The sequence below is a fragment of the Varanus komodoensis genome, unplaced genomic scaffold (genome assembly GCF_004798865.1).
Source record: "Varanus komodoensis strain SLA01 unplaced genomic scaffold, ASM479886v1 scaffold2, whole genome shotgun sequence".
NCBI lineage: Eukaryota > Metazoa > Chordata > Lepidosauria > Squamata > Varanidae > Varanus > Varanus komodoensis.
Window position 1 is genome coordinate 19,271,479 of NW_025335568.1, and position 15,268 is coordinate 19,286,746.

The following is a 15,268-nucleotide window of genomic DNA, read 5'->3' on the forward strand; positions in this document are numbered from 1 at the left end:
ATGCAACCGGACCATTTAAAGCAGGTATGGATAACCTTTTCCGCACGAAGGGTTGCTTCCAATGTTGACTGAGCTGTCAGCGGCCATGCATGCACACACATTCCTCTTCCCCGTTCTGCCTGTTGCGATCGAAGATTGAAGGTGGCGGGGGGTGGCAGATGATGCCAGATTCCTTGCTAATAAAAGAATCTGAGCACTGCATACCTGTGAACTCTGGCTTCACAGCAACGCTGAATATTTTAGTTGTTGGCCATAATGTAAATCAAGCGATCCACTGCAGTTGCTCTACAGACTGCAATAGGAACACAATGAACAGGGAAACATATCATCAAATTAGGCTTCCTGAGTGTAAAACTTAAGGACTTTTGAGGTGAGTGTGTTTGAAGGGTGGATGGAGAGAGGAGCCCCATGAAGCAGTGTGCAAAGACAATGAACAATCAAAGTAAAGAAATTATGTTGCCTACAGCTCTCTCATGATTCTTCAGACCTCTTGACATAGTCCAACAGCTTGGGTTTCTTTTTTTGTTCCAGAGCGAAAGATTCTGTGAAACATTTTCATGTGGAGTACACTGGGTCATCCTACAAGTTTGGCTTTAATGAATTTCTAAGCCTGAAAGACTTGATCATGCATTTTGCAAACCAGCCTTTAATTGGCAGTGAGACAGGTAACTTGCCTTTGCTTTTATATATACAGTCTTCAACAATGTATATTATAAGTGTTATGTTTGTAGTTGAGAACCTTTTTGCACACACAGCCATTACGTTATTCCAATCATTCCCACGATCATTGAGATCTGACTTTCCCAGAATTAATTCTTAACAGTTCCTCATGTTCCTGGATTACCCATTTTTGTTCTTTGGCATTTGACACTAGTATATTTTGCAAAAAGAATGTTTGAACTTGAGAGGTAATTTCCTTAAGGCCCCTGGCATCAAATCAGTTCCAATAAAAGAGAGGCTGTTTTTGCCCAAAGATTTTGCCTAGATCAATACCTTTTGAGTCCTACAAAGAATCATTCAGGGTGGATAAGGAAACAAAAGAACCGAAAACAACAAAAGAGCCAAAAGACAAACCTAGTCACACCTCACTTTTTAAAAGCTCTTGCTTCTTCTACAGTCTGTATGCCAAGTGTCAAAGTCCATGTAATGCCAGAGATCTGTGCATGACTGAATCTCCCACTGCTTTTATTTTCATACCCAGTGGTGCTAAAGGACTAATTGTTTCCCCTTGTCTTTCTCTAGCAGGGGTACAGAAACTCTTTCTCACCAAGGGCAGTATTCCATTTTGAAGAAACTCTTGGGGACAGCATTCCAGTGGTAGCTGGGCTGAAGGCAAAAAAAGCAGGGGCAAGGAGTAGGCCTAAATACTAAAACTACCAGTATGTTTTGGCTTAATGTTCCACTAACAAGCCTTAGAAGAGTTATTTCAATCCTTCAACGTAGAGAGAAAATGGCACAAAAACCAAGAGACTACTGAACTGTTGGTGGTCTAGAGAAACAGGGCAGGGCCAGGAAAAGGGGAATGGCCAACTGGATTGGGAACCTGGCTTCCAGGGCAGAGGTTCCCTACTCTTGCCCAACACCACTTTCCTGCTTTTAATTGGCCTCCCTGAAGCTGCTGTTTGCCGTACTGTGGAAAATTTATTTTTATTTATTTATTAAAACATTTCTATGCCGCCCCTTGCCAAAGCCTCGGAGCGGCTCACAACACAAAATAAAATACAATAAAATACAAAAATAACAATATAAAATTAGCAATATAAAATAAAAACAATATAAAATACGCCCTCCCTTCAAAGCAGGCACGTGTGAAGAAATGAATTAATCTGGGAGACTAGCTTGGGGGAGGGAGTTAAGTGCTTTCTCCAGTTCAGTTTGGAGTTTCTTACCTGTCTGCTTTTAAATAGAAATAAAAGTAAAACCTTGGGAGATCCTTTCCCTGCTTACTTGCATAACAAATATTTTGGCTCTGCTGTTAACCCCCTCCCTCCTCCTGTGCAGATGGTATGTTAAAGAGCCCACAAGGCTCTGGTACCCTGTAGGTTTTACTGGAAAAAGAACCTTGAATCAGAGCTGATGTTGTCTGACAATTCAAAGTTAACTAGAGTGTCTCAGTTTTGCAGCTGTGTTTGATTTTTTTTAGTAGCCTTAGTATGGATGCTGCATTTTGGATACAGTGAGGAGGGACTGCAGCAGAGTGATATGCTTTGCATCCAGAAGTGATCCCCGCAGTTCCAGGTTGGGCTGGGAAACACTCCCGCCTCATGCCCTGGACAGCTGCTGCCAATAAGTGTTGGTAATACTGGACTAGATGGACCAGTGGTCTGACTCTGTAGAAGCCAGCTGCTGATGTTCCTAGGAATAAAGAATTATTTTTCTCCTATTTCATTTTAATGGGCAATGAAATGCTTCAAATTGAAAAGATCCTCTTATATTAGTAAAGAAAGGGACTGAGAACAAAGAGACAAGGGGGAGGTCTGAAACATTTTTTCAAAGCCACTTCTTTCTAGGCCAGAAAGAGTTTAATCTCTTTGAAGTGTCATATCTATTTCTTGACATGAGTGCTAAACCCGCATTGACGTGACCCTATCTGACTCATAGCCCAGAAACCTGAGCTCTGTTGTTAAGGAGTTCCTAAATAGGTCTGTTATTTAACACAAGAGTGGTCCTGGATCTTTCTGATGGACAACTAGTGCTTGGTACAGGTCCAGAAGAAGAAAAGGAAGAAGAGGCTCCCATTATCAGCTGATTATGCTGATAATGTGAATGGGAGCTAAAATGTAAGATCTGGCCAAGCACTGATTGGCACTTAAAACATTCCAGGCCAAGATTCATAGGACTCAAATCTGCATATGATGCGTTTGTAGGATGCATTTACATTTCAGAGGAACTAAACCAGGCAACTAAGTTTCCCATCCAGATAACTCAGATAAAGTACATTCTTCAATTAATGTGCACCCAGAGTACCCTTAAAACAGTTGAAACATTTTTTTCCCTAGGAAGATTGTGAGGTGGTGTTGCAGCATGTGGAATGGAAAAAGTTAACCCCTCCCTCTTCAGCTACAATCCCCCTTGAAAATTGTTCTTGGCTTGCTTGCTTGCTTTATTTATTTATGTTCTGTACCACCCAATAGCCAAAGCTCTCTGGCTTATTCACCATCTTTCATAGCGAATAAGCTGAACTGTGGTAACAGTGGTTGCTCTGTGGCGCCCTGGAGAATAAGGTGGAGGGCTTAGAGATCAGGGGCCCAGGAGCAGCAATGGCCCTGGGCGTTTGGGAGTTCTGACTCATATTTTGACAGTCTTATCTTGGTTGAGGGGACATCTTTTCTGGATCAGATTCCTGCCTGCTTGTTCAGACTGCCCAGGGCCTCTGTACACTGAGGACCAGGCCTGGTTCCAGGATTTGGGTGTTCAGTTAAGATCCATCTGATGAGGGACTTGTGGGTACTATATACTAATCTGTGGAATACTTTATAACCTCCTTGCACTTCATTTTGTGTGTTCCCTATCATTTCTTCCATCTTTTTCCTTGATGCAGAAAATTAATTCAGGAGAAAATACATTGCTGCTCAGTGTCTTCTAATTTATAGCATTAGAAGCCGTCTGTGTGGAAGCAGCCATATTCTGGAGGAGCATGAGCTCAATGCAACCCAAGAGATTAGGGGGTTTTGTTCTTTATCCTCACTGCAGATAAGTAACAATTGCACATCAATTTCTTAAAGTTTCCAAACTTAATTGCCTTGAAAAAGTAAATAGAATAGATTAAGGATTTGGCTAGAGGGACATGAGGCGAGTTTGCTGAAGCTAAGCAGGTTGAAGTCTGATCAGGGAGCCTGCCTGTGGACCGTATGTACCTTGGCTTGAGCGGCAGAGATGAAAGATGCAAAGTATAAATGAAAGTCAAATCCTTGCCCTCTGCAAGGAAATGGCATGATCCACCAGAAACATTATTTTTATGCAACATGGGGAAAATCTTGGTTTTCCACAGCACCCATTTGTTCCAATGGGAAACACACTCAAGATGTTTCCCATGAGGTAGTATGTGGTGTTGACCCCATGTAGCATAGACTTGATGAAATAAATAAGACAGAGATGCATTACAAGTAACTCAAATCCCATTCATATCATTGGGTCTCCTCTGCAGAGGACATATGTTGGAGACAGCCCAGTGTTTGAATCCTGAGTGGGCGTTGTTGCCTAGAAGCCTTTTACATATTTGAAACTTACAGCTTGTTATTAGTTTATTTTTAATATTTTGGATGAGCTGTGCACACTCTTGTAGTTCCTCACTCTCCCTTCTACCATCACCTCCCCTGCCATCTGTTATATCCGTTAACAGTTAAGGGGTTGATGCTATTTGATATCGGTGAATATGATCTCCAGTGTTGAATGATAGACTCGCCCAGTGGCTTACCAACTGCCTAATCAGATTCTGCTAGCTCTGTGAAACTCCTTTCATGTGCCTAAAATGGACAGTGCCACCAGCTGGAAAATAACTGTTAAACCTCACCGTGCCAATGAACTTATGTCCTTCCATGTTGCTTTTCTATATGATGCAAGATGGGAAAGGGAGCTTCCCAATCTCATACACTTGTGACCCACCAAAGCCTGGGTGATAAAAACTGGACTAATGGATTAAAAAGTGTAATCCTTCCTCTGTCCCATTAGAATTCCCCAAACTTCTGTTATCTGATAGAAGGAGAAGAAGGTCACATTCCTGCTAAGATAGTGGCTTCTCTCAGTCTTTGTTTAATCATAACAGCAGTGAAGACTTAAAGTGGTTGATGTGTGATGAAGGATGGTACCACACTTGTCGGTCTAGGGCTGGGCCAGTTCAGCTGCTCAAGCGACCCAACTGGCAGCTTGAGTGGCAATATCTGAATATCTGCCAGAGAAGCTGCACACAATCTCAGTGTGGCACTCCAGGATCCAAGGAGTACTGGGAGATGCTGTGATGCCTCAAAAGGATCCTAGATCTTCCCAGAATGTGCAGAAAGTTGGGGAAGAAATACATGTTCTGATCTGCATTTGGAAAGGAGATAGGGCATTTCTTAGTTTCCCTAGAGGAGCCACTGGAGCTTAGAGATAAAGTAGAGGCACACTTGCATGCAGAAGGCCCCAGTTTTAATCTGCTGCATTTCCAGATAGAGCTGAGAAAGATTCCTGCATGAAACTCTGGAAGGCTGTTGCCGGTCCGTATCACCAGTCATGGGCTGGATGGGCCTATGGCCTGGCTCAGGTTAAGGCAGTTTCCTGTGCAGGACTTGGATGAGGGTGCAGAATGAGCTCTGCAACTGGGGAACATTTTCAACAGAGTGACTTTCTTGAAAGGGTTATTTTATTTATTTATTAAAACATTTCTATGCCGCCCCGAGGCTTCAGCGAATGGGGCGGCTCACAACATAAAATATAATACATAAAACAAATTAACAAATCCAGATCCCAATCCCGTGCTTGGAATTATTTATTAACCAAGACGGGCAAGGGTCCAATAGGCAAGTGGTGGGACGTACTCGTCCAAGCACCTTGTCCACATCATCAGGCCGCAATAACTGAAATTCATCCAATAATTCTGGATCAGATGTCTCCCCAGAAACCTCTGATTCACTAGTGGTGTCTAGCTTGTGACAAATCTGAGCGATTAAACTACAGGGCAGACATACCATTACTTGTAGCCTAGCAGAAGAGGGGAATTTTATTTACTTGTTCCTCTCTTATGTCTTTTGCTTCAATGAAAAAAGAAGCAATGGCATCTCTTAAGGGGCATCTCTTAGATGTCAAGTATACATTTACCACTTCTTGAAATTAAAAAAAGAAGAAGAAGAAGGCCAAGACTGTTGTGTGGGGTTTTGGAAACTTCTGGGTTAGTGTGAAATGGGCATGGAATGGAGGTCGGATGGTCCTGGAGAAGGTTTTGGTGTACCTGAAGTAGAACTGAGGGATGGTCGGGTTGGATGGCATGGGGACAATGGACAAGTTAATAACTAATTCACCCAAGTTATTGTACAGGATGGGTACTAAACTTCTTTCAGGGCTGAACTCAATTTCAGAGTGGGCTGCAGGTAGAAGGTGCTATGCCTGAAAAGGCTAACAGTCCCAGTGTTTTAGCTGAGTGCTCTTACTGACACTAGCAAAGCCTTAGGAGAGGTATTTCAGCCTTTTAAAATGGGAGAAACAGCTGCAAAAGCCAGGTCGTGGTGGGAGGAAGAGGTAGAGGGATGGGCACAGAGGAAGGTTGTGGCTGTTCTAAGACCCTGGAGGGCCTAATTGGGACCCCAGTCAGACCCTGTTTGCTCACATTCCTGAGCTTTAACCCTCTTGGTACATAGCAAGGGAGAAGGAAATTGAGAGAGATGGTTAGGCTGGGGAAATTCAAATGACCTGCACCTTTGCTTTTTCGGCAAATGGCAATGCAAAGAAAAAATAAATAGCAATGAACAGACTTCTGTGTCCCTTGCAGTTAACTGGCACTTTAATAAATATCCCATGACAAGGACAAGAGACTAGTTAGAAGATCCACTTAAGTGTCTGAAGTGGAATGTTCCTGTTGCTTTTATGAAGCATAGCTGGATTCTTCAGGGTACTGCTGGACAGTAGTGGTTGTGGATTTGAACAGTGAGTTCAGATTGGACACTTGCTTTTTTCACACTCTTTTGAGCACTGGTTATGGCAGGGTAATAACTGCAAAAATGTCTCTGCATGACTTTGTGTTTTCCTTTGTTTAGGTACCTTGATTATCCTGAAGCACCCCTATCCCAGGAAGGTGGAAGAGCCTTCCATTTATGAATCTGTGCGAGTTCACACAGCAATGCAGACAGGAAAAACAGAAACTGACCTTGTTCCAAATGCACCTTCGGTGAGTTACTTCTGTCTTTCTGGGCTGACTGTTAGGAGCCATTGAGGCTGAAAGAGGCTCTCCAAGCATCTAGGCCATGATGTCTGTTTTTCAATTGTTGCCCATTGAGTCTAGTGAGGTGCTTGGCAAGTGTGAATTAAAGGATGGAAAGATCTTGTACAATTTTTACCTCAGCCATGAACTCTGTAGGTGAATGCAAATAAGCTGCTATATCAGGTCACCCTTTTCAGTAAGAAATAAATAATAAAGGCCTACCTCCCAGGGGTGTTGTAAACCTGATAGTACACTTAAAGCACTCTAAGCACTCAGAAGCAGTACTGTTGTCCTTGTTGCCGTTTGAGACATTTATGTTCATTTTCTTGTAGAGAAAGAGCTGCTATTGCTTGTGAAGCGACGTTGAAACAAAGCTGCTTGTTCTCCCAGGCTCTGAATGTCCTGTGGCCATTATGCTGTAAGCCAGCAAGTCCTAGTTCAGCCGTTAGTGCCACACTACTGCACATGAACAGAATGAACACACTGTTTGACGCTGATGCTCACTTTCTCTGGATTTTATTTGCAATATTCTTGGACAGCATACATTGCAGAGATTTATTTATTTATTAGATTCATGCCCTGCCTTTTTTCTTACAACAAACTCTGAGCAGCTTACACAGTTGTCCTCCTCCTGCTCTCAATCTTATCCTCAGAACAACAAGCCTGTGAGGTAGGTTGGGCTGAGAGTCTGTGACTGGTCCAAAGTCACCCAGTGGGCTCCATGGCTGAGCGGGGACGAGAACCCAGATCGTCTGAGTCCCAGTCCCATGCTCTTAACCACGACACCACACTGGCTCTCAGCACCTGCCTTAATCTGTGATGGAGGATGGTGCTATTTCACCAAAGTCCAGTGGAATTGCTTTGTATGTTTACTTCAAGTATAGGTAGAGCCCATGTTTTTGGCAGAGACTGTAGTGACACAGTTAGATGAACCAAATGAATGGATAGTTATGAGGTTGAAAAGCTCTTGGCTTGTTTTGTTCCTTCAGCAATACTGTGGTTATGTAATGGCTCATTATCATTAATGAGACTAACTTCTCCCTCCCTCCCCACCTCCATGTGCTCTCTCATTCTTCATCGTTTTCCTTACAGCTGGGCACAAAAGAAGGATACCTAACAAAACAAGGCAGAATAGTTAAGGTAAGAAATGTTCAAGGCTTTTCTGCATCTCCTTTCTTCTGACATATAAAGCCAAACTATTAAACAACATACTGAATGTCAGCTCTTGGAAAATTATATTGCCTTTTGTGAGCAAAGCAGGGTCCGAAAGAATGGCTTCACACTTCGATTCTCAAGAGTTAGACACAAGCCATACTCTTAGGTGGAATGAGGTGGCCACATATGGCAGCCAGTTGTGGGTGTCATAAAAGGACAGTGTGTGGCTAATGATTTAATGGGTTGCCATTGTATTTCTATTGCTCGAGGAGGAGGTTTCAGATGTTAAAATACGTTGATTCTCATTGAGAAATGTGATCTTACCAAATATTTAGCTGAAGATTTGTGCCCTGAAATTGCCTTCAGTTCCACTGAGATACATTTGGCATTTTACCATTTTTAAGTGCTGTAATGATATTTTTCAGTAACATTTGAAGCTTCCTTTTTCTTTGCACTTGTGTGCAAAATCTGCTACACCCAGACCACCACCGCTGCCTTCCTCTTATCGCTCTCATCAGTCTGCATTTTGAGAGAGATGCTATGGCTGTTGAGAACTGATTGCTATGTATGCACTTTATGAATTACTGAAGAGTTGATTGTCTGACAGATGAAAAACTCACCAGAAGCCAGAGGTGTAACAAGCAACATAAATGCTGTTCAGTTGCAGTGGAATAGTGAGATTCTTTCTGTTCCTTTCTCATATGCTATATCTGATTTTTAAAAAACTCCTTCTATATTATTACTTATGTCCCACTCTTAGTTTCCAGTTTTAGTGTTCTTCCCTGTGATTTCCCACCTGGATGTTGGTAGAAATAGCAAACATGAAGAGGAGAAAAAAAGTATTTTCAATACCTGTGTTACCCTTCCCCTGACACATTACTTAGAAGTCTTCAAATCTTCTCTTTGTTCTTTCAGAACTGGAAAACTAGATGGTTTACATTGCACAGGAATGAACTGAAATATTATAAAGACCAGACGGTGAGTCAGCTAGTTACTCTTGGATGTGCATTTTTAATCACTCGACATGGTTACATGTTGCATTGAGGGTGTAGATCTTTCTGTTAGTTATGTAAAGACCATTCCTTCTCAGGCTCCTAGAATAGCTGAGGTTCCCATGCACTCCATTATTAACCTGAGTTTCCTGGGGTTCAGGAGATCTGGGTTCTAGTCCTTACCTGAAGCTCACTTGGTAACTTAGGGCCAGTCACTGACTCTCCACCTTACTGACCTCACAGGTTTGTTGTTGCGAGGATAAAATAGAGAGGAAATGAACCTTGTAAGTTGGCTTCAGTTCCTTGCAAAAGGAAGAAAGTGGGATATAAATGTAATGGAAGAAGGAGAATGGGAGTATTTTTCTGCTGTTTGTGGAATTAAAAAACAGTTTACATTTCTGGAAAGATGAAATGTATGTATGCAAAGCAGAATAAAAATGTTTTAATAAATAATAAATAAATAAAATAAAAATAAAGTTTAAAACCAAGATTGCTGAGGGGCAAAGCAGAAATGACTTAAAATTCAGTGACATGTTCTTATTTATTTCTCTTCATCCTTATTTGCAAAGTGTGTTTGTGTGGGAGAGAGAGAGAGTGAGCAAAACTTTGTTGATTTCATGAAAAAAGAGGAAAGAATAGTTGTTTCAAAGCCAAACTTCTTTTCAAGTCCACAGAGCCAATCAGAGCCCTAGACCTGACAGAATGCTCTGCGGTACAGTTTGACTATTCACAGGATAAAGTAAATTGTTTTTGGTAAGTTGAATAAAACTTGGGGTGAGGATGCACAAATGTTTTCCCCAAAAAGCTCTAATACTCATGAATTCTCATGTATATGTATATTGCATATACATGAGAGCAAATGTATTAAAGTATAAACCTGTTGAGATAGGAAAAAACAAGTACACCTCCAAGCACGCCTCAACTAACCATGCTGGAAGAGGTAAGATTTTTTTGTTTAAACATACACAAGTTTGTACCCCAATTTTTTATTTTTCAGAAAGCCCCCAGTGAAGGCCCAATTGTCCTATTTTCAGCCTGCCGCAGCATGGGAACTCCTACCCCATAAACCAACCCTATTTGAATTTCACAGACTGTCCTATTTCCTCGGATCCTCACCTCAACAGCTCTTTGTAGGCACTGCGTGTTTCTCCCTGCCCTGCTTTTTGCCCTCTTGTTCCATCTTTGTGCTACTTTACATATTGTAAATTATCTCACATGAATTCGATTATAATTATCTCTGTGTCAAAGGTGTCTTACAAGTAACAGAAAAGAATGAAATTACAATAAACAAGGGTAGCAATTTTTAAACAAGAAATCAGGATTCTTCTCGCAGGGTGGTTGGTGAAGATGGCTAGGCGGACAGGGAAAGGCCAGCTGAAACAGGGGGGTGTTATTTTCATCCACTTCTTTTTCTCTCCTGGAATTCCTCCAACAGGACAATGGAGAGGAGATGGTTCTGTGGGATGGGACAGTGTGGGTGAATCCAGCTGGGGCAGGCTTTCCCACACTAGAGGCATTCAGAAAGAAACTGGACAGCTGTCTGAGTGGGATGGGGTAAACTGGTGACCTGCAGCAGCAGCGGGTTGGACCCAGTGGCCTTCTGGTCTCTTCCAACTTTACTATTCTGTGATTTTATGATTCTCCTTCGCTTGCCTTTTTACCTCTCCTGCTTATTGTGCTTTCACAATACAGAACTTTGGCCTTTCAGGAATGCCTCGAAACATGAAAACTTACCAGCTTCTATTCATTGGCCTCTATAGTGCTTTCTCAAAAATTTAGCAGCCAACATTTATCATCCAACATTCCACCAATGAAAACATTCTTACATGCATGGATTGACTATACTGTTTGATCTTTAAACAAAAAGTTTAAGTAGAGTGCAGTTCAGTGAGGCTGCCCATAGTCATAACCCTAGGAACATTTCTGGCATCCTATGTATGGCCAGAGGTATGCAGAAGCAAAGCTTTTCTCCGTGCTTTTCCTGCCATGTAAAACACCTTGATGGCCAATTTTGGCTGTCTGAGTGTGATGCCTCAGTGTACGAGAGGCTGCGATACTGCAAGGCTGTTGTGTGTGTTGGCAGCGCTTGTTTCCTCTCCTCCCCATCCCCAAAAGTCTATTTCTGACGTTATTTTTGCAACCCTGGAGCTGTAGGCAGAGTAGATCTTTCCATGCCAACTCCAAGTGCAGGAGGAAGGGCACTCTGAGTTCAGGGTTCCAAATCTGACCTTGAAATGAGTTTCTGAGGTTGGAACTGGGACTCTGAATTATCCTGTGCTACCTAGACTCTGCCTGGCAGTCATAGGATTATTTTGTTATTTGCTTTCAATTCCTATTTGGAAGAAAACTGGGATAGTGAAATATCAATTCCCTTGGTAGAATGCGGCACATTTGTTGGCAGCAAATACTGTCGCATATGCTTGTAATATGAAATCTATTTTCCCCTTTTTTTACAGTTTAGTATTCCCTTTGCGGACTTATTATCTCTATGCAAAGACTGGAGTAGAAGCAGATGAATGGATTAAGATACTGCAGTGGAAGCTGGTAAGGAAATGTCTATCACATTGGTTTAGATTGATATTTCTTAATCCTTTGGGGCTTCCATTTGGTGTGTTTATGATTGTAGGAAACATTTCATGCTGCTCCAGTAAGGCTGAATTCCACCAGTTCGGTCTTACCAGTTGTTAAAAGAGAAAATTATGTTCTGCATTTAGAAAACCAACCGACAAACCAAACTCACATATCAACCAAGTGTGTAGTTCATTGGAAGAGAGCACGCAAGTTAGGTTCAACGGTTGCCTTAGGTTTCCAGATGGAGCAAGGAAAAGCCTTGCCTGCATCCCTGCAGAGCAGCCACTGCCAGTCTGGGTAAACGGCAGCCCCTCAGTTTTTTTGTGTTCGTGAGCTCATCTGGGAACTGAGAAACCTCTGTGGGTACCACCACAAAGTGGCTTCCATGGGTTAGAAAAAGAGCAAGGTTGTGGTTAGGAGGGGAAGACCTGTGAACTGAAGAGAAATGAGGGAAATGCTGAGGCTGGAAGTGGGAATGGAGGGGGAAAGAGCAACGCAAAGGAGGGCAAGCAGCCCGGAATGGCATAATTTGTGGGAGATAGTCATGGGCTCCATGCTGAATGAGAAAAGCAGAGGAGTTGGAGCAAAGCTAAGCTGGATGAAGAATGGCAGGCGCAGCAGCTCAGCAGTGGGTGGTCCTGCCTTTCCAGCAGCACTGGACTCAGAAGGAAAGGGGCACAAGGCTTAGCTGCAGCTAAGACAAACCAAGGAACAGCATCTGGCCAGCCATTTTCTGGGGAAGTTTCCTTCTGTTCTGTAACCAAATATGAAAGCTCCTGTTTTTGCTCCTCTTCCTTTGTTCCACATTGGCATTTATTATGAACGCACTCTTTCATCTTTATTCTGCCTGTCTTATGAATAATGTATGCTACTGCTACCTCTTGTACAGCAAGAGTCAGCAGAAGCTCTTCAGATGTTTTGGACGTCAGTTCCCAGGGGTGCCTGCCAGCTTGGTCAAGGGTCTGGATCTCTGGGAACTGAAGTTCGAAACAAGTGGAGGTCTACTTTCTGTACACTCCTGTTGTACAACACAAGCTGGCACACTGTTGGCACTGCTTCAGCTAGTTAAATCATACTACACTGTAATAGCAGATGTCTAATTTTTCATTCTTTTCCTTTTTTGTCTAGTCACAGATAAGGAAGCAAGCACGCCAGAGGGAAGCCACACTCAGGTCATAAGTATTTCTGTCGCTTATCTAGCAGCGTCCCATCAAACCTGTAATTAAGAATGCAAGAGTCACTGTGCTTCTTTAGAACAGAAACTCATCAACTTCAGAATTCAGCAGTGCCCATCCAAATGAACAAGACATGACAGAGCTAGTAATCTCTGTCCTCCACATCTGAGAATGCTGCATTAGAAGAACAATATTCCATGTTTCGTTATTACAGCTAACAGACATCGAGAAGACCTCTGTTCCATGAATTTGTCTAAAGCCATCTTAACTATTGACCTTCAACACATCTTGATGTGATGATGACCAATACCTGCTGATGTTGTGCCTTCCGGTCCTTATTGCCACATTATCAGTCTTTCCAGTTTAAATGCATCTGTTAAATGCATCTGTGTGAAATTCAAGTTTGTGGTCAGTTCAAGAAACTTCGATTGTTTCGTGGTTTGAGCCATAGAACTCCTATTTTCAACCCTGGCATGTTCTGCATGTTGTTGACTATTTGTACCATTTTTTTAGTGAAATTTGCTAAGTTCCTGTATCATGTGCTACAATCCTGGCCTTGGTTTGTCATGGACGAACAGACATGCTTGTTGGAATTGCCTGCCTTGCTCCTTTCATTTACAAGAAAATGCCCTAATTCAAATGGCTTCATCATAGTAAAAACATAGAACATTGTGTTCACAAACTGGGTTTCAGAAAAAGCATAGCTCTGCTGCTTACAACCATAACATCCTGTAGTGTTATGCCTGTTCGAGCTAAATAGGTTTTAGTTTATGTTTTATTCCCTAAGTAGATTTAGTGTTTTCCCTATTCATTAGACTACTTTTTAGGCAGTAAAACATGTGATCTCATTCTTTGATTGGATTTAGTTTCTGATTGCTGGTCTCTTTTTTTCAGTAAACTCTGGGTGGACGATGATTATGGGACTGTTATGTGCACATAATCAAACTTGATTTCAGCAAATCTTTTGACAAAGTGCCTCATGATATTCTGATAAGCAAATTAGCTAAAAATGGGCTAGAGGGAACCACAATCAGGTGGATCCACTGTTGGCTACAGAATCAGACTCAAATAATGCTTATCAATGGCACCTTCTCAAATTGGGGAGAAGTAACAAGTGGGGCACCACAGGATTCATTCTTGGGTGCTTTTCAACATTTTTATTAATGATTTGCATCAAAAAGTGCAGGGAATGCTGATCAAATTTACAGATGATACAAAACTGGGTGGATAATACCCTGCAAGACAGAAGGAAAATTCAAAGTAATCTTGATAGATTGGAGTGCTGAGCTGAAAACAACAGAATGAATGACAAATGCCAAGTTCTGCACCAAAAAGGAATCAAATGCATAGTTACAAGACGGAGAGTACTTGTTTCAACAATACTACAAGTGGGAAGCATCTTGGTATTGTTGTGAATCATAAGCTGAATATGAGTCAGTAATATGATGTGGTTGCAAAAAAGGCAAATGCTATTTTGGGCTGCATTAATAGAACTATCACTTTGAAATCACGTGAAGTACTAGTTCCCCTTCACTCAGCCCTGGTTAGGCCTCATCTTGAGTGGTGTGCCCAGTTCTGGACACCGCAATTTAAGATAGACTGGAAAAGGTTCAGAGAAGGGCAACAAAGTTGATCAGAGGACTGTAAACTTGAGTCCTACGAGGAGAAATTGAAAGAACTGATCTTGCTTAGCCTGGAGAAAACTATGGGGAGATACACCACCACTCTTCAAGTACTTCAAAGATTGCCACCCAAAAGAGGGCCAGGATCATTTCTAAATCATCTCAGACTGCAAAACATGGAATAATAGGCTAAAGTCGCAGGAAGCCAGATTCCAGCTGAACCTCATGAACAACTTCCTGTTACAGAAATATGGGAAAGGAACCGCTTACCTAAGGAGGTTGTAGGTTTTCCTACACTTCCAATTTTTATGCATGAAATGTTTTCTGATATCTAGGGGAAGACCGCAAACACACTAGAGGCTTGCCTTGAGATATGCTGTTCAAGCTTAACTCATTGACCTTTCAAGTCTAGTGTCAAGGCTTAGGAAGCCACATTAATTAGAAAAAAATAACTGATATGGATTAGAGAATGTTTTGCATATGTACATGAATGGGTATAATTAATGAGTGTTAAAAGCACTTATCTAATCACATCTATGCAGCAAGACAAGAGAGCTTGGGACCACTTCATTGGTTAGAGTTTGCTATTTTTTAAATATTTGTAAAATAATAATTTTTATAGTTTTTATTTAATGTTACTGTATCAGCAGCATTTCAATATATACTGTTTTCTGGAGATCAGGGTGTGTGTAAACTATGGGACCACGATAGTATTTTCAAATATGTATTTGGAACTATTGTATTTGTACCTTTATTGTAAAATTTCTAATAAACTGAAAACAATGGAAGCAAAAGAACTAGGTTCATTTTTATGCTAAACCATTGGATGCCTGGAGAAGTTCTTTTAAGAATTTTAGCATT

At 41.7% G+C, this 15,268-nt stretch overlaps 1 protein-coding gene across 1 annotated transcript; it reads left to right on the forward strand.

The window, feature by feature from the left end:
- The first annotated feature begins 299 nt into the window (after positions 1-299).
- DAPP1 (dual adaptor of phosphotyrosine and 3-phosphoinositides 1) lies at positions 300-15,195 on the forward strand. Its single transcript, XM_044429358.1, has 7 exons — positions 300-665; positions 6,729-6,859; positions 7,985-8,032; positions 8,963-9,025; positions 9,707-9,792; positions 11,496-11,583; positions 12,739-15,195. The coding sequence occupies exons 1-7, from the start codon at positions 626-628 to the stop codon at positions 12,787-12,789; spliced, it is 507 nt and encodes a 168-aa protein (XP_044285293.1). The 5' UTR covers positions 300-625; the 3' UTR covers positions 12,790-15,195.
- Positions 15,196-15,268: the final 73 nt, after the last annotated feature.